The sequence below is a fragment of the Xenopus laevis genome, chromosome 2L (assembly GCF_017654675.1).
Source record: "Xenopus laevis strain J_2021 chromosome 2L, Xenopus_laevis_v10.1, whole genome shotgun sequence".
NCBI lineage: Eukaryota > Metazoa > Chordata > Amphibia > Anura > Pipidae > Xenopus > Xenopus laevis.
The window spans coordinates 43,812,296-43,838,246 of NC_054373.1; the positions used below are offsets into that span (position 1 = coordinate 43,812,296).

Sequence of the window (25,951 nt, forward strand, 5' to 3'; positions counted from 1 at the left end):
ATATCAATATATATATATTCATGTTATCCCCACAGCACTTCTACCATGTTAGTGACGTTGAATAATCAAACCACAACTGCACATTTCTATGTGGAAATATTACAAAGAGCAATCTGCCAATGCAGACAAGAACAAACATTTTGTCCATTACCTGCTCCTGTGCAAGTTTTCAGTGGACATTCTCTCTTCTCTAGGATTTTGTTGCTTTATAAAAGGCCATTTTAAGTAAATTTACCAGGCAGTTTCCTTAACAACCATTAATAAATAAACTGCTAAAGATTTCAGAAGCATAAGAGCAATAAAAAGAAGCCATAACTACTATAGATTTCCTTTTTCACAGGTTTACGAGTAGAGTTCAGGCAAATATTGGCGCATAAAGAGCACACACAATAAAGTTAAAGAAGATAGCATTAAAAAGATCAAACACATTAAATCGAAATGTATGTTCCAAAATGCAAACAAATAAATGAGATAAGAGGACCTGATGCATGCAGGGATGTTCCTCTATATATGGCATATGTTACCTCCAAGGTATCTCCATCTGCCTCTCCCTCCAACTCCACGTTGCTGCCTGCTACATCAGTTATGATCTCTTTCACAAGCGTACAAAACCTAGGGACAAGCACGCACAGATTGTAAGGCCAGAGGAAAAACTGCCCCTTAATAGTATGACTTAGATAACACTTGCTTACCTGCTGCACTGGTCCTCTGTAGAAAAGTAGATCTGAAAATCATCTGAATTGTCATGAACATACAGAAAGCAGCACCTCTCATCAAACTTAGATATGCTGGAAAGATTCAGAAAAGTTTCACATCAGTCATACTGTATAATATAACTTTCTAAAAAGCCAAGTGCACAAGCAGACTGATAGTCTTTCTTAGCAGGTGTTGGGGGTTATGCTTGTCCCAAGGCACTGGGCTAACTGATGGTGCATTTGTATCAGGAAAGTAATGTAATCATCGGCGTAGGGGCGGCATTGTACCAAGTCACTAGTCTAACCAAGGAAATGAATTGGTGTAATTTTACCAAAGGTACCATGCTTTTCTCCTCACGTGAAAATCAGATTTGCGATCCAAGAATGGGTTTATATTTAATAATGCAGCTCATTTTAATTCCTATTGGATGAAGAAATGTCACCACGTTAAAGGTAGCTCATAATATCCACATTAATCAGCATGGGTCTAGTCCAGCCAGAGGGATGAAGTTGTACCAAAGCAACCCCCCCCCCCCGGCATGGAGTCTGCCTCCTCTATAGGCACTGTTTATCATGTTTTATATCTGGCAGATAAGCAACGTTTACAAATGTAGCACAAACAAGTTTACACAGCATTTTTCAGAGATTCACAGTCAGTCCCTGCCCCAGTGAGCTTACAATTAAGTCACTACAACATCAGGGCAATTCCCATGCTCAATGACAGCAGTAACAGAGGCACACACAGTCTTAAATGCAGGAACCTAAAACACAGCACATTCAATATACTACTTAACTGGGAGGAATACTTGAAGTAAAGGCTAATTTTCTAGTGGTTTGGTAACATCGCTATGGACCTTGTGACTGCTCCTCCACAGTATCCAACATAAACTTCATAGGCTCACTAGCAACCAAGAAGTGCTCAGGATTTTCTGCAGAATCTTTGTCCTGTGACTATAATTTCTTTTACCAGTCTTTGGAAAAGCACAGCGGTTCACTACTGACAACCAATGAGAAGTCTCTGACCAAGAACAGGTGCAGTATGTCCTGCCATAATCTAGCACACCGTAAAGGGGAGGTTCACCTCTAAGTTAACTTTTAGTATTTCCAATTGGTCTTCATTATTTATTTTTAATAGTTTTTTAATTATTTGCCTTCTTCTTCTGACTCTTTCCAGCTTTCAAATGAGGGTCATGGACCTAACCTAAAAAAAACAAATGCTCAGTAAAGCTACAGATGTATTGTTATTGCTACTTTTTATTAATCACCTTTCTATTTAGGCCTCTCCAGTACATATTCCAGACTCATATTCAAATCAATGCATGGGTAATTTAGACCCCAGCAACCAGATTGCAAACTGGAGAGCAGCTGAATAAAAAGCTAAATAACTCAAAAACCACAAATAATAAAGAATGAAAACCATTGCAAATTGTATCAGAATATCACTTTCTACATCATACTAAAAGTTAATTCAAAGGTGAAAAGCCCCTTTAATTTTATTAATATTAAAGTTATGTTCCCACTAGTCATGCCCAGCAGAGCATTGCTGTTCTGTCACAGCCTGTCACAGCACAGAGCAGGGAAGGTGCTTCTTTAATTACAAGTTGACCTTTATCAAATGACAGAATTCAGAGCACGTGAAACAGGCCATGGCAGAAGTACATTTTAAGTCTGTGTTACACGGGTGAGGCATTCGATTCTAATCAAAGGAAACAGTATAAAATAAATATATGTAAAAGAATCAAGAAAAACTGTTTACCAAATGTGAGCTTTTTTGTCAAAAAAATATAGAATCTGATTCACATGCTCTATTAACAGAAGTGGTTCATCCCATTCAAACATATAGGAATGAGTTGTTCAGCAGCCAGTGCCACTTATAAATATATCTTTTTATTCTTTAAAGGGATACTGTCATGGGAAAAAAAATTTTTTTCAAAATGAATCAGTTAATAGTACTGTTCCAGCAGAATTCTGAGCTGAAATCCATTTCTCAAAAGAGCAAACAGATTTTTTTATATTTAATTTTAAAATCTGACATGGGGCTAGACATTTTGTCAATTTCCCAGCTGCCCCAAGTCATGTGACATGTGCCTGCACTTCAGGAGATAAATGCTTTCTGGCAGGCTGCTGTTTTTCCTTCTCAATGTAACTGAAAGTGTCTCAGTGGGACATGGGTTTTTACTATTGAGTGCTGTTCTTAGATCTACCAGGCCGCTGTTATCTTGTGTTAGGGAGCTGCTATCTGGTTACCTTCCCATTGTTCTTTTGTTTGGCTGCTGGGGGGGAAAAGGGAGGGGGATGTTATCACTCTAACTTGCAGTACAGCAGTAAAGAGTGATTGAAGTTTATCAGAGCACAAGTCACATGACTTGGGGCAGCTGGGAAATTGACAATATGTCTAGCCCCATGTCAGATTTCAAAATTGAATATAAAAAAATGTGTTTGCTCTTTTGACAAATGGATTTCAATGCAGAATTCTGCTGGAGCAGCACTATTAAAGGATTCATTTTGAAAAAAATTTTTTTTCCCATGACAGTATCCCTTTAAGTTGGGTGGTTGCTACCATAGTGATAATAATCTCTCTGATGCATTCCAACAGGAATCATTGTTGCTGGGAGGACCCTTATTTTAGTCACTCAGGAAAAGTCTATAAAAAATTATTGTTTTTATATGCGGTCAGTATATTCCCGATGAGCTGCATAGCAGCAGCATTAGGGGTGCTGATTTTTTACTAGCAAAAATTACTCTAACTCTCCTTTAACACAAAGGATTTGGTCATAAAACTGCCATTCTACTTTGCTCTCTTCCATAAATTGTCTCACGTTGAAAAGGAGTATTATTATTTCTTTAGAATTTCCTGTTATTGTATACAGGCTATAGTCTTTTGCTTGGTAAGGAAAAAGACAATTTTAGAATTTTACGCTCTCACATTTTTAGTTTTATGTTCACAAAGACGATGCAGTACATATGTCAAATAATTAGAGTAAAATAAAAGCATTCAACTCACGTACCTTATGCCTCTGATTGAGGAAGCAGTGAAGTTCCATTCATGAATGCCTTTCTGTCACATCCACCCCAAAAACACAGAAAGAACAGTATTTAGCACACAAGCGAACATTAACTTGAAGCATCTCTAAATATTCCAAATCTTTATTAATTTTAGATTTTTCTGCTAGATTTCAGGAAGCCTCCAGTGTTGTATGTCCCAAAGCTTCTGTTAAACACCACTGAAGATCTGCCATTCCAAAGAAGAGAGGAAAGAGGCATAATAGGTGTATGTGAAGAAAATCCTGGTATACTATCATGTGGCTGTACATTCAGGTTTGTACCTCGCCCAATAAAATAGGCATTTTTAACAGAAGAAACATCTACTGAGTGCTTTAGTCTTGTTTAAGGAAACAAATATGGAATATCAATTATAATATTATTAATATAATGCATATACAAGGACATTTAAGTAGGTATGAGGGCCTAATTATGCAAGACTGCATCTTGGAATTTAAGAGACTGGAACATTATACATAATGGTTAATTTGCACCTTGGATTTGCCTACCATTTCCACAGGAGACACGTGCCACAGGGAGACGGTCCTCTCATCAGCTTCCTTGTTTATTGAAACATAAGATGGTTGATAAACCTTTGTAGGCTCCAAGACAAGAACCTAACAAAATAAAAGTTAGTCAGGTACATTGCAGAAGTGGTATCATAAGAACAACATAGTTTACTGTGAAATTGCAATTAGGGCAAAGCAGAAAATAATCAAATGTTGAAACGAGTTCTTTACATACAAAAGTTCACTGGCCTGCTTAGGCCTGTAGCCTCTTGTGTCCTAAAGATATAAAATGATACTGAGCTTTGCTTAAAAATTACATTACTTATTTACAATAACATTTGGGTTTGTTTAAGGAGCATGGGTGTCAGGGAGGAGTGGAAGTAAACGGTATGTAAAAAGCAAGAGATTAACCCTAAACTTTAAGTTAAACAGATAAAGTTTAATTTAAAATAGCGACCGCATATAGAGACAACAGGAAGCCTTCCATGCGAAATAGAACTAAAGAAGGAGAGGTAGAAAAAGAAATAAAATGTGTACTATGGATATTGGTCAGATAATCAAATAGGCAGGTATAGAAATTTCATCTGCTGATGAAATGCAGAGGGTGGCGCTCTACTTCACTTCCTGTTCCTTATTAGAAATGGATGCCATACTGTGTATGGCCCCTCAGATGTTATCAATCCATTCAATTGGATACTGTACCGGATCAGACCCCCTATATCCATCTCTGACTTGCAATGATCTAATCATACAACATATTGTAATGCCTTACTGGAAATCGTAGGCCGTTTGTAGACTCCTTTGTTGCCTCGACAATTATATCCATCCAGAAATTAAATCTTTCTTGTCTTGGAGAATGTTCAGTGTTGAGCTTCTTGAATCTCTGAATTAAAAGCAAATTTTGTACCACTGACCTCAGGTACCTAGGAAATAACACAAACATTATGACTGCTCTCCCAACTACTAGCATTTCTTTCTAACATAATACCAGTGTTTTTCATGAATTTTTCCAGTTATACAATAACAATACAACAGCCATTTAACATGAAGGTTCTGAAGCTGTAATATTAACACGTCAACTTTTATTGGTCATTCATTCTACTATAAAATGTGCCCCATATTAATCTGCCTACTGCAAAAAGCAGATCTCAGAAATCATTTGTATGAAAATCTGTCAAGCCCCGAATTGAAGGGCTCACTAATTCTGGCAGGGTCAGACTGGGCCCTCTTGCATTCTGCCGGCTCAAACCTTCTCCCCATGGGCGCATGCATTCCCAGGGGTGTGGAGGGGTGTTTAGCTGGGGCAGAGGCCGTGGAGGTGTACACCCCGAAGCATTGTGCCAGGACCCCTCCAGTCCAAATCTGACTTCTTCCCAACAGGTAAGGCCAAGCCTGGGTGCATTTTTAAGAAGAGCATTATATAAAAGTTATACAGTTAGTTTGGGAAACATGTATGAATTGGCATTTCTTATAGAATTAGATTGTATCTTGGGATAACTCCTGTTTGCTGTATGCTATCTTGATTATAGTATGTTCCTGAATTAGCTGTATAGTATAATGTATATTTACTAAACCATTCCAACTTACCAAACTGGAGGCTTGAGTTTGAAGAGGCGCTCAGATGCTTGGACTGCTTTCCCAATATCACTAGCCAGCATGCTCACTATGAAGAACTGACCCACATCCCAGTAATTGTTCATTTTCTCCAAGCTTCCTTTCCTTCCCAGCAGGCTATTCAGTCGCACACCTTAAACACATTGCAACAACAAACAATGTTGACTGAGAGGAGTTTAGCACCATGAACTACATTCTTCTTATTCTTACAATAGTGAAAGACATGGCAATTTTCTGAATAGGTGCTTATCTATATATCACTGCCCTTAGTCCATCTTTCTTAACACCTATCCTGACAAATATATATATGTATAAGACTTGACTCAAAGTTTGCAGATTGACTTATTTGACATCTTGCATCAGGGCAGGGAAGTATTTTCTATAATGGAAACTGAAGTTCCGTGCCTAGTGCGGCAGCTCTGGGCATTATTTTCTATTTTTAGAGGTTTCTGAGATATTGCCTTCTTTACAAAGCTAATGCCAGGCTTTTGGCTCAACTGACAGTCAGAAATTCTCTGGTTAACTGAATACCAACGTGCATAGATAGAAACTGCTCAGTTAAGACAACGCCTAGCCTGGTCTACTTCCTCCCCTCCTACAACTTGGAGTCAAATTGAGAACTTAATATCTAAGGAAGCAGGAATAATCCCTTTATTTGGAGCCCTAATTTAAAGATCAATACCTTAAAAAACTTATTACCATTACTTTGCGGACTTGGCATAAGCTAAAATGTTTACATAATCTAAAATCACAATGACACCAAAGAATTGGACGGCACTCCGATCAAAAGGAAAGCAGGTTTATTGCATACTCCGGAAGGGATCCTATGCCCTGCGCGTTTCGGGATTCAATCCCTTAATCATAGGCAATATGATTAAGGGATTGAATCCCGAAACGCGTAAGGTGTAAGATCCCTGCAGGAGTATGCAATAAACTTGTTTCCTTTTGATCAGAGTGCTGTCCAATTCTTTGGTGTTGATGTGGATTCCAGCAGTGGGGACGCTGTGGACAGAGCACCCGATAGGGAACATATGGAACAGCTATAGGGAAGGTGAGCTTTGAGCGGTCCTCTGGTTTTGAGTGAGGTGTCTGATATCACAATGGACTTTAAATACAAGCTATCTTTATAATCCTTACTTTCCTCTGGGCATGGCTTCCTCCTTTTAAAAAACATGGGCTTTAACAGGCCTTCACACAGTGGGAGACTTGCTAGACCCAAAAACTTTGCACTTTTCTTAAGCCTTAAGGTGGCCATAGACACACAGATCCTATTGTACGAATCAAGGATTCGTACGATTTACGGATCGTGTGTGGCGTGTGCTGACATCTTTCATCCGGCGGAGATCAGTCGTTTGGTTAATCGGTCAGGTTTGATTTTGACCCGACTGATCCCGCCAGAGCCCATGGCACATCGTAATCGGATCGTTCCGCCATACGGCCGAACAATCAGATTACCCCCGATATAGCCATGCTTGTTAATGGCATATCGGGGAAAGATCCGCTTGTTTGGCGATGTTGCCAAACGAGCGGATCTTTGAGTCTAAGGCCACCTTTATGCTATTGCTGAGAAAGCAGGCTCGGCTACAACCTTTGAATATATTGCTAAAAAAAGTTTTCCCACAGAACAAGCAGCAGATACCCCTTCTAGACATTCATTCATAGCCAAATGGGACAGATTACTGCCATATCCTGTGTTTGTTGAGACTGGGAACAAATCTGATGCCAAAAAAATGGTAACCTGTGTTCGACAAAAAGAAAATATTTATAAGATTTTGATATTCTGGTACTATTCTCCTGAAAGGCTACATATGCTTTTTTCCAGATCATCCCCCTCTATCTTGGCAAAACTATGGAATGGTTGGCTCCCTACTACATATTTTTTAGAGTTTGGGTTGAAATCAACTCTCTTATAGATGAGATGCTCTCACTACTCCATGTTATTTGGGACATACTTACCTTTTTATTGGCAAACCCATGCAGGCCATACACAAAAAGGAGCCAGGTCCTATTCAATCGGATCTTAACAATAACAAGCATGGCAATAGCAGCCAAATGGAAAACCATGGAAAACTGTCTCTGCTACAGGAGATAGTTAAAAGAGTTAAAAGAGTCAATGCTAACAGAGCCTTTGAGGCAAACATAGCTTTCACACTACTTAGACATATGGGGTATATTGGAATTCAGGGGTTACGCTTCGCAATCCCCTGACACACCACCTCGTACTTGACATTTATCTCAATGTTTTACTGACCTACCGACTATATAGGCAATAAAAATACTGTCCTTTGTGTTCCCAATCGGTGCTTGACTCGTGTTCGTACGTTCACTCTTTCGACCCTTTCATTTATTACTTACCGATGAAAACCATGCAGGAAAAAGATTTATTTCATTGTGAAACTTAACGGTTTACACCCATGCTTCGGTAAATTTGGGACTGTTTTTCTTTTTTTGTCTGTATACTGAAATGTATAATCCTCATTTCCCAACCAAGCAGCATACATATTTTCTTTTTTTTTTATTTTCAAGGGTTAAATATCTGATTACTTTAAACTTTTGTATGCAATTATCTTATCTTATTTACCTTATTCTTTACTATGTTGTATACATATCTCCTGCTCTATTAAAATTCGAAAAAATTACAAAAAAAAAAAAGTGCAAAGATAGTTAGGATCACTGACACTCTGACTTGAAATAGAGCTGTTGAGTGGAAAGCTTGGTATTAGCAGTCTAAAACTGCTACCATCTCATACACCACTAAAAATAAAAAAAATTAATAAAACTGTAAAAGCTGCTCAGAGAAGCACTCAAAGCAAGCTTACATTAATAGATTTTTTAAAAATTATATTTTTTGCCCATACTGGGACATGTAAAAGTGTTACCACAGATTTACTTTCTTTTTGTTCACCAACACACCATTGTCTGTTGGCTGTTTATGTGAGATTGTTTTTGTCTGTTTTTTTACCTCCCTTTGTGCTTTTTCTTATTCCTACATTGGGCCGCTGTGCCAGCTTCCAGGCACAAATAAATGTTGCTAGGACATACCCGTAAACAGGTTTTGTGGACTTCAGTGATGCATTACTCATGAAAAATTTTCATACAATTTGGTAACTTCTCTTTGAACTGTACAGTCTCCTATAAGTGACCTGCTAATGGGAAATTGAGCAATGACAATGTGGTGCAGCATAGTTCCTCAATACAGAAATGCAGATAACCAGTGACACAAGTCTGCACATGTATCAGGTCACTGTCCAACCTAAAACACTATTCTGCACAGTGATTCCACTTGTGAATTTTGCAACCAAACTATCCAGCTGGTCAAGCAGTTTAAGTTTCTAAAATGACCAGTTCTTGACCAGGTTAAAGTATGCATGTATAGCTTTCTTGGGGTCCTTGGGAATGATTCACTGATCGTAAATAAATAACAAACATAACAAATAGTGCTGTGCAAAATTAGATTACAAGCTCCCATGGGCAGGGCCTTAAGGGTCTCAATTAATGTATGTTCAATCTTCAGTAACTGTTTTTATTCTGTCTGCCATACTGATTGTGTTTGCCCTGACCCATGTACAGTGCTGCAGAATATGCTGCTGCTGCATCATAAACTATAATGTAATAATATATATAATTATATCATTTATAATGCAATACAATTCTGTTTTATAACTGCCTCATATTGCAGGAAATTTGGTTTACTACTGTAAACCTGCCTGATTAGCTTCTGATTGCTATTCCTACATGATCCATCCTATACAAAAAAAGAAGACTTAGGACTAGATTTACTAAAGGCTGAACAAATACGGGATGTTTACTTTCTCAGTTTCTCAGCTGAGCAACATTCAAATGGGGTTTCATGCTCTATTGAATATGATACAGTCAGACAGGTAAGTGAAATGGCTTTCAGGCTCTCCAGTTTGATATATCTTTCCAGTTCAGTTGTAATAATACATACAGTCATATGAAAAAGTTTGGGAACCCCTCTCAGCCTGCATAATAGTTTACTCCACTTTAAACAAAAAAGATAAAAGTGGTACTGCATATCTTTCATTTCCCAGGAACTGTACTGGGGTGTTTTTCTGAACAAAGATTTTTAGTGAAGCAATATTCAGTTCTATGAAATTAAATCAAATGTGAAAAACTGGCTGTGCAAAAATGTGGGTAATTTTGCTAATTTGACTGCATGTAACTGCTCAATACTGATTACTGGCAACACAAAATTGGTTGGATTAGCTTGTTAAACCTGGAACTTCATAGGCAGGTGTGTCCAATCATGAGAAACGGTATTTAAAGGAGAAGGAAAGGCAAAATTCATGAGCTATCTTCCTCTGATGTACTCATAAAGATGTCCTGAATAGCTATAGTTGTAGCTCACCTAAGCAAATCCAAGCGCATAAAATCTATCTTCATGTTCTGCTTTCATTCGCATTCATACGGCAGCCATCTTGCTTAGGTATTGGATGCTTCCTTTGCCTCTCCCTCGTATTGCACATGCGCGAAAAAATAGATCCTTGACACCAGGAGGGCGTCACATATGACGTTGCACTCATTACTAGCAGCACGAGCTGTACAAGTGAGTTAAAAATTAGTGGCGCGTATCTGGAGAAAGCGCACAGCAAGTGCTTGATGCTACCTTGTAGCTGGTCATAGTAACATTAGTAAATAGTGCTCGTGCATCTCCATAGCTATGAGACGCTTCTGGCTGGAGAGTGTTTACAAGGTCAATGATGATGCGCACATTGCTAGATTTGCATGCACGTCATCTGAGACATGCGCATTATGCTACAATTGAGCCCAACGCGCCTCAAGGCTGCCTCGGGCAGCAGGGAGGAAGCTGCCTGGAAATTTGGTGACGTCACCGAAGTCCAACGCTACAATATCCGCAGAGCGCTGCTGCTCCTACTAGACACCAGGGAGACAACTTTAAAAACGTTCTGTAAGTTATGAGTCCACCAGACTTAGTGTAGAAATATTCTTATGTTTTGCCTTTCGTTGTCCTTTAAGGTGACCAATTGCAAGTTGTGCTTCTGTTTGACTCTCCTCTGTAGAATAACAGCATGGGATTCTCAAAACAACTCTCTAGAGATCTGAAAACAAAGATTGTTCAGTATCATGGTTTTGGGGAAGGCTACAAAAAGCTATCTCAGAGGTTTAAACTGTCAGTTTCAGCTGTAAGGAATGTAATCAGGAAATGCAAGGCCACAGGCACAGTTGCTTTAAAACCTAGGTCTGGCAGGCCAAGAAAATTACAGGATCGGCATATGCCGAGGATTGTGTGCAGGGGTGCTTCGCCAATGAGGCAAGTTGAGGCCGTCGCCTCAGGCGGCAGCGCCCCACTAGGTACCAGGGGCAGCAAAAATGCTGCTCCTGGTACTTTAAGAGTGAATTTCCGGGGAGGGGGGGCAGCAGCAACTGCTGCTGCCTCAGGCAGCGGAGGGGCCAGGATCGCCCCTGATTGTGTGGATCACCTCCAAAGACCTGAAAGAACATCTTGCTGCAGATGGTGTATCTGTACATCTTTCTACAATTCAGCACAATTTGCACAAAAAACATCTGTATGGCAGGGTGATGAGAAAGAAGCCCTTTCTGCACTTACGTCACAGAGTCGCTTGTTGTATGCAAAAGCTCATGTAGACAAGCCACAGTCATTTTTAACAAAGTGCTTTGGACTGATGAGACAAAAATTTAGTTATTTGGTCATAAGAAAAAGTGCTTTGCATGGCGGAAGAAGAACACCACATTCAAAGAAAAACACCTGCTACCTACTGTCAAATTTGGTGGAGGTTCCATCAATGGTCAAAAATACCGCCATCCAGAATCCAGACACTCAACAAAGTGTAGAAGGCGTCTAGAAGCTGTTACATTTGCAAAAGGAAGCTCAACTGAGTATTGCTGTAATATCTCTGTTGGGGTGCCCACATTTATGCAGCTGGCTAATTTTGTTATGATGCAAATTGCATATTTTCTGTTAATCGAATAAACTTTATGACACTGAAATACTACTGTTTCCATAAGGCATGTTATATATTAAAAGGAAGTTGCTACTTGGAACGCTCAGCCAATGATAAACAAAACTCCAAAGATTTAAAGGGGTTCCCAAACTTTTTCATATGACTGTAGTCTATAATCTTCCACAATCTGGGAAAACTGATGGGTTTGTGACCCAGAAGATATATTATAGGTATAGAAAATAGATTCTAGCAGGATGGGAGACTTCATCCCGGAAACACAGCCCACCCAGTTAGTACAACTAGACTGGAAAAAAACATAAAAAGGGGTAAGTTCACAATCTGGGAAAACTGATGGGTTTGTGACCCAGAAGATAAATTACAGGTATATAAAATAGTTTCTAGCAGGATCTTCTGTTTACTCTATGGGACTAGGAGGCTTCATCCCGGAGTCCACCCAGTTAGTACCACTAAGATAACTCAATGGAAAACATTAAAAGGGATAGTTCGTCTTTAAGTGAATGTTTATCATAATGTCGATTTTTTTATGGCTTTTATATTATTTAGTCCTTTTGTTCAGCATTTTTCTATACTTTAATTTAAAAAGCTATATGGTTGCTAGGGTTCAATTTACCCTAGCACTCAGGCATCAGTTTGAGCGGGGGCGTGAAATATGAACAGCAGAGGCATTAAATAGTTCAATAAGTAATAAAAGTAACAATTAGGCTACTGCCACACCAGGAGGATTTCAGCAAATTTCAGGGCCAAATTGCATACTGACACATTTACTGTTCCAAAATTCCCTCCATGCACCTGGGGCAACGCAGTGGCTCTGGGTACAGGCACATCAGAAAGCTGATTGGAGCACAGGGGCTAAATCTCGGCCTGCATTTATCCACGTGTCAAGAATCCTCCAGGTACAATACAATACAATACAATAGTAGCATTACACAGCAAAATTGTTTTGGCTGCTCTATAACTAAGAAAAAAAGAGGAGCAACTAAAACATTGCTAGGAATACTAACACAAGCATACTTACAGTCAACATAACGGCTAACCACACATGCCTTAAAAATGTTGTTGTTGTTGTGAATAAACAAAATTAGATATGCGCCACATCTTGGATTTGGCTAATTTCTAGTCAATTTTGGATTTGCCGTGATTTCTTGACAAAAAGTCCTCAGTAATCAACTGCTATGAGCACATTACCAGTCTGGCAGTACTTTGGATATACATTCAGACATTTACCTATTTTTCTCAGTTCCATGGAGCTTTCAAACTGCTGCCCAGCAACAATAAGTAAAACGGCTAGATTAATTCCAGAATATAATGACGGCTGGAGCTCAAAGCCTTTGCGATACCTGAAGGAAACAAAGGAAACAGTTAGTGATTTCATTCTGAAGAAAGTTTCATTGACCAAGGACATGACTATGCTTGCGGCTTGTAATTTAACATTGGCTACACACAGTTTAAATTTCAGGATATCTTACCAATCATAGCGCAGTTTGTACAATGCAGTGGCATGTAACAGATACAGTCTTCAGTTGACAGTTTTTTTGTTTAAACTAATAAACTGAGGTTCAAATTTTCCACATTTTTTTTTTTTAATCTGTAAAAAATCATGAGCGACCGTGCAGCCACCGTTATAAATCAAGAGTGGTCCATAACACAGTAGCAGCTTCAGGGATGGAAACTAATTAGTTTTAGCTCCACTTAATTTTTGTTTTGATTTTCTATGAAAACTGAATTGAAGTGAAGAGGGGTTTTAAAGACTATGCTAAAAGCTTTTATAACTAAGTAATAAAAATCATGTTAGGGATCATATTATTCTCACACAGGGATTTGCAGCTACTGTAGGCACGACACCTGGACCCATAACACTCAGTTTAGCAGTAAATGATAGATAATGGGTTTTGACTGCCCATTCAAGACAAAACAAAAATTGTGAGTCTCGTTACAAGAACAGAAATTCACATTTTATTATCTTAAGGGCAGAGACACACGCTCAGATTCGGGGAGATTAGGCGATTTATCGCCAGGCGACTACATATCCCCGAATCTGAGCGTGTGTCTCTGCCCTAATGTAAATTAAAACTAAACTAAACACTACTGTAAAAAAAAACAGTGAAACGTTGTACTTAAACGTTTCTGTTATATTTCTTAAAGGGGTGGTTCACATTAAAGTTAATTTTTAGCCCAATAAAGAATGGCCAATTCTAAGAATTTTTTTCAATTTGTCTTATAGCTTTTTTTAATTAGTTGTCTTCTTCTTCTGACTCTTTTCAGTTTTCAAATAGGGTCATTGACTCCATCTAAAAAAACAAATGCTCTGTAAGGCTACAATTGTATTGTTATTGTTACTTTTTATTACTGATCCTTCTATTCAGGCCCTCTCCTATTCATATTCTAGTCTCTTATTCAAATCAATGTGTGGTTATTTGGACCCTAGCAACCAAATTGCTGGATTTGCAAACTGAAGAGCTGCTGAATAAAATCCAGAATAACTCAAAAACCTCCAATAATAAAAAATGAAAACCAATTGCAAATTGTCTCAGAATACCACTCTCTACTTCATACTAACGTTATCTCAAAGGTGAACAACCCCTTTAAGCAGTGCGGCTCTGTGCCTCTGAATATTCCCCTAGTAGCGCCCCAATGCTTTGTGCTGCTGTAAGCTTACCTGAGTTTAGGGACTCACAATACACTGTATTTAAAGAATAATAGACACAACAGAATAAGAATAATAGTCACAACACAAGGCTATTTAGAAATAGGTCATATTTGCATTATGAGGAATCTCAGAAACCAATGCAACAGGCCTCACAATTTAATAATCAGCATTAGCTTCTATATCGGATAGATCTCATTTTTAGCTTCATTATTTGCAACAACCTCTAAGAGTTGCCCATAGCACACTAAGCATGAACGCTAACAAAATCTAAGATGTGGGGCTCCCATAACAACCGTATAGGCCTGGATAATTACTTTTATAAATCCGCAGAATATAAATTATAAGATTAGTATATAAAACATGGCATCCCAAGCCATATTGGCTTTAGTTATATTTTAGCCATGGACAATATGTTCTGCGGTTTTATTCAAGCCTATAGTGTGTCTAATCAGGATGGTTCAGGGTCTCCTGCTACATATAACTAGTGTTTCAATACAGAAGAGAATTTGTATTCCCTTCAGTCTTTACCTTCTGTAGTGGTTTCTCTTAATATCCGTTAGTAATGTTAATATTAGCAAATATCACAGAGCTTAAGAGTATGTTTGGCTATTGCTGATAACTGAATATCATCCTTACTATACCATTCAATGGCACTATCCCGGCTTTTGGTATCTTTGAAATCAGCATCAAGGAACATGTCTTTGTATATTCTTCCACACAGGCAGAACATGTCCGGGGCAGGATGGTCACAGGCCTGCAGCACCTGAAGTGTCACTTGTAGAGCTTTTTCACGATCCCCTGTATTATTCCTCCTAGAAATGAGACAGAAGTTATAGTATTACAATCACGCTTACATTGCTGCCCAGGCTTTTCCACTAACTGGGCTAAAACAACTAAAATACTAGAATCCGAAATACTACCAATTTACAGGTACCATACAGCATGAAAATTCATTCTAAACAATGGAGCCCTTGAAAGTCTAAAGCCATAAAAGTTCTTCCAGTTAGGCACAGTGAATTAATAGAATTAGCACACTAAGGGCAGGACTACATGATGCGCTTGGACCCGACACGTCGCAATGCGACTAAACGCATGCGACGTGTCGGATGTTTTACATAAAACGCAAGTGAAGGAGAAATCGCATATTACAACTACATTGACCCGACTGTTAGATGAACGTTTTCATCCGACAGTCGGATCAATGTAGTTGTAGTATGCGATTTTATCCGACACGCCGCATGCGTTTAGTCGCATTGCGAAGTGTCGGGTCCAAGCGCGTCATGTAGTCCTGCCCTTAAAGGGGTGGTTCACCTTTGAGTTAACTTTTAGTATGTTATAGAATGGTCAGTTCTAAGTAACTTTTCAACTGACCATTATTTATTTTTTTAGAATTGCTTCATTATTTGCTGTTTTCTTCTGATTCTTTCCAGCTTTCAAAATGGGGTCACTGACCCCATCTTTAACAAATACTCTGTAAGGCTACAAATGTATTGTTATTACTTATTTTTTTTTTATTACTCATCATTCTATTCAAGCCCTCTTCTATTCATATTCCAGTCTCTTATTCAGATCAATGCATGGTTGCTAGGTTAATTTGGATCCTAGCAACCAGACTGCTAACTCAAAAACTACAAATGATAAACAATTGAAACCAATTGCAAATTGTCTCAGAATATCACTCTCTACAATCTACATCATACTAAAAGTTAGCCCAAAGGTGAAAAAGCCCTTTAACCAAGATATAATTACAGGAGCAAGATTTCTAAAGTTGTGCTAAAAAGACTTTGACATACAACGTATATTGCCATATTAATGTCACAATACACAATAGTAAATTGCTACTATAATAAGCTGTGCAATAATTTTATGAATGTGTGTGTATGATTCTGAAGTGAAAATGGGTGTTGAAACTAGAGTGACCACATCCAAGTTTCAACACCTCTTTTTACACCAAAATTTCCTTGCTACTTTGCTACTATGGGCCAGATTGAACAAAATGTGATTTTAGAGCTTAATAAATAATATAAGGTAAATAAAATAAGGTACACAGCATAATTATTGACTGGTACAAGAGCTTTGTGTAAGGCAGTGTTTAATAAATAAAATAAGCCATATTGACTGTCCCAAACGAGGTAGAACACAGAGACAGAGGAAACGCTGCTTGGCTGTGGGTCATGGTGTCTGTCATTAGGGTTGGATTTAAATGGTGTGGGGGGTTTGTTCAGAAAAAGCAAAAACAAAGACACAACTCGGGTGGATGCGCCCTGCAACCTTCATTTCCCAAATGTGACAAAGGCTATCTTGTTATTATGTACTGTTACTGTATTAGGGGTGGGGCTGGTGGTTATGTCTTTATTATAAGGACTGTATAGTCTTATGCTTGAACTGAAATGCCCTCTAAAATACAATACAGAACAGTTTGCAAAGTACCCCTGCAAAGCAGTGGAGTAACTATAAAGCAAGCAAACCCCTAAGGGGGGGGGGGGTCTGGGGTCTGCTTCCTCTTTAGGGGGGCCACATTGCAGGTGTCCGGCAAGTTCTGCATCGGGGGAGGGGCAGGAAACATTCTGCGGGGGGGGGGGGCAGGACCTCAAAGTTATGTCACTGCTGCCAATTACAAAAGTCTACTTGCCTGAAATTAGGGATGCACCAAATCCACTATTTTGGATTTGGTCGAACCCCCGAATCCTTTGCCAAAGATTCGGCCGAATACTGAACCAAATCCGAATTTGCATATGCAAATTAGGGGTGGGAAGGGAAATATTTTTTTACTTCCTTGTTTACTTCCACACAATTTCCCTCCCCGCCCCTAATTAGGATTCGGTTCGCCCAGGCAGAAGGATTTGGCCGAATCCTGCTGAAATCCTGCTGAAAAAGGCTGAATCCTGGATTCGGTGCATCCCTACTTTAAATACAGTGTAGCGTACAGTAACTCTGACCACCAAAGAGAATTTTTTAGTTGAAAAGGGGCTAAAAACTAAATACAGGTAGGGGACCTGTTATCCAGAATGCTTGGAACCTGGGGTTTTCCAGATAACAGATCTTTCCATAATTTGGACCGACATACCTTAAGTCTACTAGTAAATAATGTAAACATTAAATAAACCCAATAGGCTGGTTTGTCTCCAATAAGGATTAATTATATCTTTTTGGATAAAGTACTGTTTCACTGTTACAGAAAAAAGGAAATCATCTTTAAAAAAGTGGGTTATTTGATAAAATGGAGTCTATGAGAGACGGCCTTTCCATAATTCGGAAATTTCTGGATAATGGGTTTCAGCCAGATAATGGATCCCATACCTGTAATTCAAAGAGAATAGAAAATGAAGCCAATCTATAAGTTGCTTAGCACAGGTCGATTACACTCTAAATGTTAATATAAAGGTCAACTCCCCTTTTAAGAAATTAAACAGACACGTTTTATCTTCTGTTGCCAAGGTGGCTATGCAATGATAACTCTGTGTTTGCACCCAGGACTAGATAAAATAGAAATTTAGCTCACAGTTTGCACTAATTAAAATTTCCTTTTATCGTTCACACAGGTCATCCTACAATGCACGGTGGAAAATGCATTTGTAAGTGAAAAGCAAACACTTCTTCTGTGCTTAAAAGCCAGCCCAAGTTGTGCAGGAAGAGGTATCTGGAACGTTCAGTGCTCAGTAGCTTATGACTTTTTTTTCATCCACTTGTACAGAGTAATAAGCCAAAACATGATGAATTGCTGTATTTGTCCTCTTCAAGCAACGGTAGTTAAAACCAGTTCTCTCCAGTAATTCCTGCATTATTCAAAGCTTTAATACGTGATATTATTTGGTATTACTGGTGGCTTTCTGAATGTAATTAAGTTCATGGCACATACAGCAATTTCAATGCCACTGTGCTCAGGCAGAATTTTTTTGGTAAAAATGCCTCTATCTATCGGCCACCACTTCCCATAGAGATTGTGTGTAAAATCCATTGCTGGTGGGAAAACATCATGGAGACAAATGCCTCTATCTTGCATTATGTATATTTTTATTTATATAGCATTACTTATGTACGCAGCACTGTACAGTAGAACAATAAATTAATAAAACAAACAGGGGTACAAAATACAGTTACTTTTAAGTTTAAAGGTCACCTGAAAAATGTTTCCCCTCCTGGAGTTACAGGCTACTAGAGCCCACACTCCGATTGGGGGAAACAATAGTGTTTTTTAAAATAATGCCACAGCATGGCTGCCTGCACCAGGCGATCAATCCTAGTGCAGGTAGGAAGCATTCTTTAAAAAAAACACTATGATTTAACCCAATCGGAGCGCTGGCTCTATTAGCCAAATGACATGTGCCCAGGAGCTATGGGGGAAATGTGATAAAAGGTGCCAAGTTTGCCCAAGAGCAGTAGCCCATAGCAACGAATCAGCAGATAGAATTTATTGGTCACCTATTTAAAAGCAAACATCTTATTGGTTGCTATGGGTTACTGCTCCGGAGCAAACTTGGCACCTTTTATCACATTTCCCCCATAGCTCTTGGGCACATGTCATTTGGCTAATAGAGCCAGCACTCCATTATTTTAGTGCCTTTTATTGTATATGGGGGTAAGTGTCACAGAGAAAAGAAAAAGGAGATCCCTGCCCTGTAAAGCTTCCATTGTAATTATCTTCCAATATGAAGGAAAACAATCTGCATATTTTCCAGTATAGTGGACGACTCATTTGAGCTGTAGTCAGCCTGTTATAACCACATCTTCTTTAGTTAGTATATTTCCTATATGCCTCTATGGAAAGCAGAGAAAAGTGCATAGGGACACATTGACAGCTGAGCACAGCAATGCTCAAACCATCAAATTTACTATTGACCTTATTCTTTATTTTTTACTGGTTTGTGTTTTTGATTCTTAGTACCAGAAATCGGTTCTCAATTGTCTGTCATCAAGGATATCAGGCCCGGACTGGCAATGCAATTTTCCACTACTGGGAAGCTCTATAATAATTCACTACAGTTACTAGCATACATGGAGAGCAAGCAGTCAAACAGAGTAAGTCTGGTCTCTCAGTTTTAAAAATGCCAATGTATTTCATCCAACTTAAAGGGATACTGTCATTGGAAAACATGTTTTTTTCAAAATGCATCAGTTAATAGTGCTGCTCCAGCAGAATTCTGCACTGAAATCAATTTATCAAAAGAGCAAACAGATTATTCTATATTTCATTTTTAAATCTGAAATGGGGCTCAACATATTGTCAGTTTCCCAGGAACCCTCTGTCATGTGACTTGTGCTCTGATAAAATTTAGTCACTCTATAATGCTGTACTGCAAGTTGGAGTGATATCACTCCCTCACTTCCCCCCAGCAGACGAACAACAGAACAATGGGAAGTTAACCAGATAGCAGCTCCCTAACACAAGATAACTGCCTGGTAGATCTAAGAACAGTAGTCAATAGTAAAATCCAGGTCCCATTGTAACACATTCAGTTACACTGAGTAGGAGAAACAACAGTCTGCCAGAAAGCAGTTCCATCCTAAAGTGCTGGCTCTCTCTGAAAGCAAATGACCAGGCAAAATGAAGTGAGATGGCTGCCTACACACCAATATTACAACTAAAAAAAAATACACTTGTTGGTTCAGGAATGACATTTTACATGGTAGAGTGAATTATTTGCAGTGTAAACAGTGTAATTTAGAAATAAAAGCTACATACTTAATACAAATCATGACAGAATCCCTTTTTTAATTAGCCTAGTAACTCAGGTTACAAATACCACAGATCTCCATTGAATCATATCAGTTTAGCTTCTTGCTTATACAATGCCACTTCTAATCAGTGCCGTAACCTTGGGACCCCAGGCCCTGCTGAATTTATATATTCTCCCCCAAGCTGAAATGCCAGAGCAAAAAAAAAAAGTTCAAGCAAGTTCATTAAACAAAAGAGAAGCCAATGATACTGAGCAGATTTCCATTACAGTTTGGCCAGAGATTAAAACACAAGAATGCTGATCCAGCAGGTGCTATCCCAACTCTTTGTTAGATAGGTGCATTTATCACCATCAGCTGCTGATAAAATAAAAGGAATCAAAAGAGCTTAGATAAAACAAATTAAATTAGATCATATTACTGAGAGGGGAAAAAGGAAGAATTATATACTCTCTTTAGCATCTCATATATTTTTGGAATCTGATTTCTCCTGATACTTATCAGTCTCATGACAAGTTAAACTAATCACGACCATGGATTTTCTTAGATCTAATAGTAATAGTGCATTAGTGAACTCTGCTTCAGTGTCGCAAATGTTCTGTTATTAAATCATTTGTTTATTTTCTCCCTTGCTGCTGTCAGATAATACAAGTGATGGAGCTCTTCATGTTGGCTGTTTTGAACTGACTTGAATGTCCCTACTATGAGCTCACTGTATCTCTGGTAATAGCGGGTTGTTTTAAGGACCCCAGTCACTGCTGAGGGCATCTTTTCCAGAAACAATATGAGCAGTAAAATACAGAGAGTAGTTATAAATTGCTTTTAATCTTACCTTTTACCCATGACACAAAACTACATAAAACTGTATGGGGCAAATTCACTATCGGGCACATTTTCGCCGGCGACTGATTCACCACATTCCGCGCAAATTCGATACTACTAAATTGTGTCTCAGCAGCTGGAAGCTGGCAATTCAGTCTTTAATACTAATGTTGGTGCAAATGTTTGAAGTGGCCACTTTTTAAAACAAATGTTCAATGAGCCATAATAAAGACAGAGGAGAGCCTCTAATGCCCTAGACATGTGCCCACCTTGATATAAATGTGGCATGCCACTCAAATTAGTTACAAAAATTTGTTCATACATAAGTCTTTAATAGTTCGGGCTTCTGAAGGCAATCCCGTTTTAAAAAAAGAAAAGTCGCCAGCGTTTTTTTACAACTTTAATACATTTCTGGCATACAGAATATGATGTAAATGACATAAGATTGAGGAAGATGCAGCTTTGTTTTAACTGTTTGCCTGATCTGAGGTGGCAAAGTAAACTCTGGCGAAAGGTAACGGTAGGAAAGGTAAAAGGTAACGTTCAATAAAATTTGCACTTTGCTGAATTTGCGGAATTACAACAGTTCACCAGAGTAAAAAGTTGCCTGGCGATAGAGTGAGAACGCTAGTGCCAGTCTCGTTTGCTAGCGAATTGTCCGCTAAACCTGCTACTGAATTTGCAATGTCCCTGCGGATGGGATTTCTGGAGAATTGACACTAGCGTTGGGTACTTCGCCCTTTAGTGAATCTGCCCCTATGTGTCTGTAGGAAAAGCAGCCCTATAGAACTACAGATATCCCTCAGGCTCCTGAAAACATATTTTGAATGGGGTGTATACACCTGTGCTTTGGCAGAGCTCTCCTCAAAAGCCATAAGTGCTATACCCTATTCGCACAAAGAGGGTTTTATCAGTGGTGTAGAGGAAGCAGACACAATGGTCACAGGGGGGCCTGGACTGCAGCTTCTGCTTTCTCCATAACAGTTATCTTGCCTAGAACTTGCCGGCCCCCTGCAGCATGTAAATGTGCACCTGTATCAGTGTGTTTATGTTAACAAGCACATGCACATGGGGGCAGGTAAGTTGTTGCACACACTCTGACCCTCTGAAGTTTTTTCATGGGGCGGCCCACTGCCAACTTTGTACACCGCAAGGGTCAGACTGGAGCCTTGGGGTCCACCGGGGCAGCAAAACAAGGGCCCTCCTGGCAGTCCATCCCAACCTTAAAACTCTCATTGTGAAGGCTGCCGAGGCAGATGTCTTTATGCGGCAGCCGGGAACAAGTCTGGGCCAGTGGGGGCCCATGAGGGCCGGGGCCCACAGGGTTTTTTTTCCCGGTGTCCCGCCGACCCTGTACGCCGCTGGGTTTTACTAGAAGTGCATTTTTTTCTTATCAGGTTGAGTTGCCCTTAAAGGGCAACTTAAAGGGCAACTGTTGCCAAAAACATATTTTCCCCAACTAAGGTGCGTGCTAATAGAGCCCATATTCTGGTTGGGGGTAAAAGTATTTTTTTCCTCTAAATTGACCGCCACCAGTGCTAGGCCACCCGCACCGAGTGGGAGCTCCCAGTGCAAGCGGCCATGTTGGGCACAAGCATGTGCATAATGAGCAAATGCTGCAACTTGCTCATTACCTACATTCGTGTGACTTCATAAGCGAGTTATGCGCATGAGTAAATTCGTGCTAAATGCCACGTGTGACCCTGTTTGTCTATCCACAGCAGTAAGTAATAATGAAACATGCCTACAAGACATTGCAAACACTCCTCATTCTATAGTACCTCCGACTCCTCATTCTATGATACCTTCGACTCCAACTCTGACTCCTCTGTTTTTAAAGGAACAGTAGCACCAAAAACTGAAAGTTTATCAAAGTAATTCAAATATAATGTACTCAGGGTCCGACTGGGGAACCAGGGCCCCCGGGGCTGCTGCCTTAGGGCCCCCTGCACCTCCAGCTCAATCACTCACTCGGTACAAGTCTTGCCCAACAAACTTCCATCTCGCACATAGTTTTTTTGCTATGTGGTATGAGTTCAACCTTGTCTTCAAATAACAAAAACCTTATAAACTTATAGCTGATACAGAGAAAGACAAAAAAAATATGATCAGACTGCCAACTTCAAAAAGAAACCATAAAGGTTTTCTACCTGTTCCAGAACAACAACACTTCTTGGCACAGTGATTGTAGTCTGGAATCTTCCTCCAGTAGTGATGTGACCAGTGGGCAACATGCCCCCCCCCCCATTTTTGCTGCACTCGGCCCTGGCCTTTGTGGGCTGCCCACAAATCCAATAACAAATGGCTAGATGACGTTTCTTAATAATAAAAAACAGAAAAGGTCTACAGAAGCTCTGCAAACTTTTGATTAGGAATGCTAATAAGTATTTGCTTTTTAGTTTTCTATATTTCTTCTTGTCTTACACATAGTTCTTCCCTTTTTTGCATAAGACTGTGGGTGGTAAAGAGTGCTTTTTATTTCACTTTTTAATTTACAGATAATATTCCTTACCTATTTAGAGCAAAGGCATAATGGAACTTGATATTATGCTGATCTGCTAAGTCACAAGTTGGCAGCATTTCTAGCGTTTCCACCAATCGGACCATGGCATCATAATCCTGAATTGAAACACAATAAATACTGGAATCAGGTCTCTATATCAGGCAAAAACACAACGCGTGTCTGCTATACAAATAGTTGTACGTTTTATAATAATTGTGTCCTCTATTTAAATGTACCAGAGAATGCTAAATACATTTATATATGTACATATAAATAGTTTGGGCATCAAATACAAAACAAAAGCTCTCCAAATGCTCGAAACAACCAGTAATCTCTTCTTTACAGGGAGAGTGATTCTACAGCCTTATCAGTGTAAACATCATGAAGATGATCATGAAATAAAGCTAATTAGGAATGTGCACACACACATACATGCTTTGTAGTAATCTATGTATGTAACTGGAATGAAATTCCTTAAAAAGGCTGGCATTACTCACAAAAACACTGATTGCATACCAGTCACATTAATTGCTTGAAATAGCAGACTCAATGCCAAGTCTACAAAGCGTGTGTGTGCACGTCCTTAATGTGCTTTTCTTTGACTTGTACAGAGATACCCTGCCAAGTATCCACGGAAAAGTAAGTGCCACCATAAAAGCTATAAATCAGGTGTGTAGCAATAGCTACTATATGTAGCTCCATGTATATACCCTCCCACAAACAACTGCCTGACATTGTCTCGTGTCTAGATGATTTGCTAGGAAGACTTAAATGCAAGTGATTTTGTTTCTATCATGCCCAGCCTTTGGGGTGTGCAACCTTTTGCAACACTAAAAAAACTTACAGTAAAACTTAGTACTAGGGTCAGTCCCGATTAAGTACTGAAAGTAAAGATACTGTAGTTTGGTCTGATCAGTGATACTTGGTTGCATACTTGTTTTTCCTCTAGACAAAAAACACTAAAATTATTTATAGACCAATGTAAAAAATGTATGATTTATATGGTCTCCTTACAAAACAATATTTGTTGGGGAACATGATGATAGTATGAAGCTTTATTTATCCTGCTGATGCGAATGTGTGAATTAACTTCTCTAGGCAATTCTTATTTATTTGAACCAGCATATTTTGGCAGAGCTGTACAATGATTTAAAGTGTTAGCAGTACAACAGACTGAAAGAAATAAATTTAAATGAAAAAAAGCATAAAGATGCCATAATAAAGTGAGATCATAACAAAAACATTTGTACTCAGTTACTGCATTATAAAGGTCAAAACCTATAGTTCTTACTTGAATGTCTCTGTACGACAGCAGCAGGTTTATTATTATATCTGGAGTCAGGACTTCTGTGTTGTCCATGCGTAACTTTAGCCGGGCCAGTTCCTTAGCAAGTTCATCCCCTTGGTACTTTTCTCTGGCCTTTCTGATGTCACTAAGTAGGGTCTCCTTGTTGTAGGCACTAATAGTGGAATAGAAGATATCAGTTATGTTTCCTAATAAGCTAATCACTACTGCAATACAAGAGTTCAAAGGCCTCCCTCAAGGTGCCACATCCAAAAGCATGTTCAAATGTGGATGTTGAGAATCGGCATCTAAAATAAGTATCCAAAAATGAAATGAAAATAAAAGGCAACTTATGACTTACCAATGAGGTGATTCTACTGCTGAAATCTTTAAGTATTTCCTGTACTGATTTTTAAGTCTCATAATTGGGGCGCTCAGCAGATACACTTTTACTTGATCTCTGATCTTCTTGATAAAATGTGTGCTAAATCTTTACAGTTAATGAACCCCAAAAGCAGCATAAATGTATAGGTACTGTTATCCAATTAACCATGCTAATCCTTTGTTAATGAAAGAACTTGTCCCTTGCTTTAATATGTTACACTGCCTACCACGCCAATTTGCATGATTCGCTATCTGCTTCCAAGCAACTTTTAAGCTATGTTTAATAATCCAATAGTAACTTCATGATAAAAGTATATATATTTATATATGCTATATTGCTAGCCTCAATTGTGGTATTATAAGCATACAATTAGAAACTGACCATGAAGGGGAACATCTATTTTAAGGAAACCACTCTCACTAAAACTATAAATGCAAATATGCAGAAAAGGTAATGCAACTCTGTCACAGACTCTTTTTTCTAAACCACTGTTATGGAAGACGATATTTCCATTAGCCAACCAACTTCAGCTCAGTTTCATCAAAGTGATACTGAGACATCATTTCCAGAATCCTAGGATCCTGTCTTTTTCCAGGTTTTTTAAGGCACGGTGTAAATTATGGCTTCAACAAAAGTTGCTGCAGAGAGACCTAAGGTGATGATGATACTTAAGAAATGCAATTAGCAAGGCTGTTCTTATATAAACTATTATTAGGCTAAGGCACATGGCATTTAAGCCTCAATGTAAAAGTATCTTAAAGTGCCCCAAGCCAAATGAGTAATGAGTGATGTCATCACAGACACTTG

At 38.9% G+C, this 25,951-nt stretch overlaps 1 protein-coding gene across 1 annotated transcript in view; it reads right to left on the reverse strand.

Moving 5' to 3' along the window:
- The window catches only part of LOC108708008 (mitogen-activated protein kinase kinase kinase 15), an 89,494-nt gene that overhangs the window by 21,786 nt on the left and 41,757 nt on the right, over positions 1 to 25,951 (reverse strand). The window contains exons 5-14 of the mRNA XM_018246245.2: positions 24,766 to 24,934; positions 23,484 to 23,590; positions 15,115 to 15,285; positions 13,051 to 13,163; positions 5,834 to 5,993; positions 5,019 to 5,169; positions 4,247 to 4,354; positions 3,704 to 3,753; positions 693 to 788; positions 525 to 612 (exon numbers count right to left, since the gene is read on the reverse strand). Coding sequence (XP_018101734.1) covers positions 525 to 612; positions 693 to 788; positions 3,704 to 3,753; positions 4,247 to 4,354; positions 5,019 to 5,169; positions 5,834 to 5,993; positions 13,051 to 13,163; positions 15,115 to 15,285; positions 23,484 to 23,590; positions 24,766 to 24,934 — 1,213 coding nt within the window. The remainder of the gene's footprint in view (positions 1 to 524; positions 613 to 692; positions 789 to 3,703; positions 3,754 to 4,246; positions 4,355 to 5,018; positions 5,170 to 5,833; positions 5,994 to 13,050; positions 13,164 to 15,114; positions 15,286 to 23,483; positions 23,591 to 24,765; positions 24,935 to 25,951) is intronic.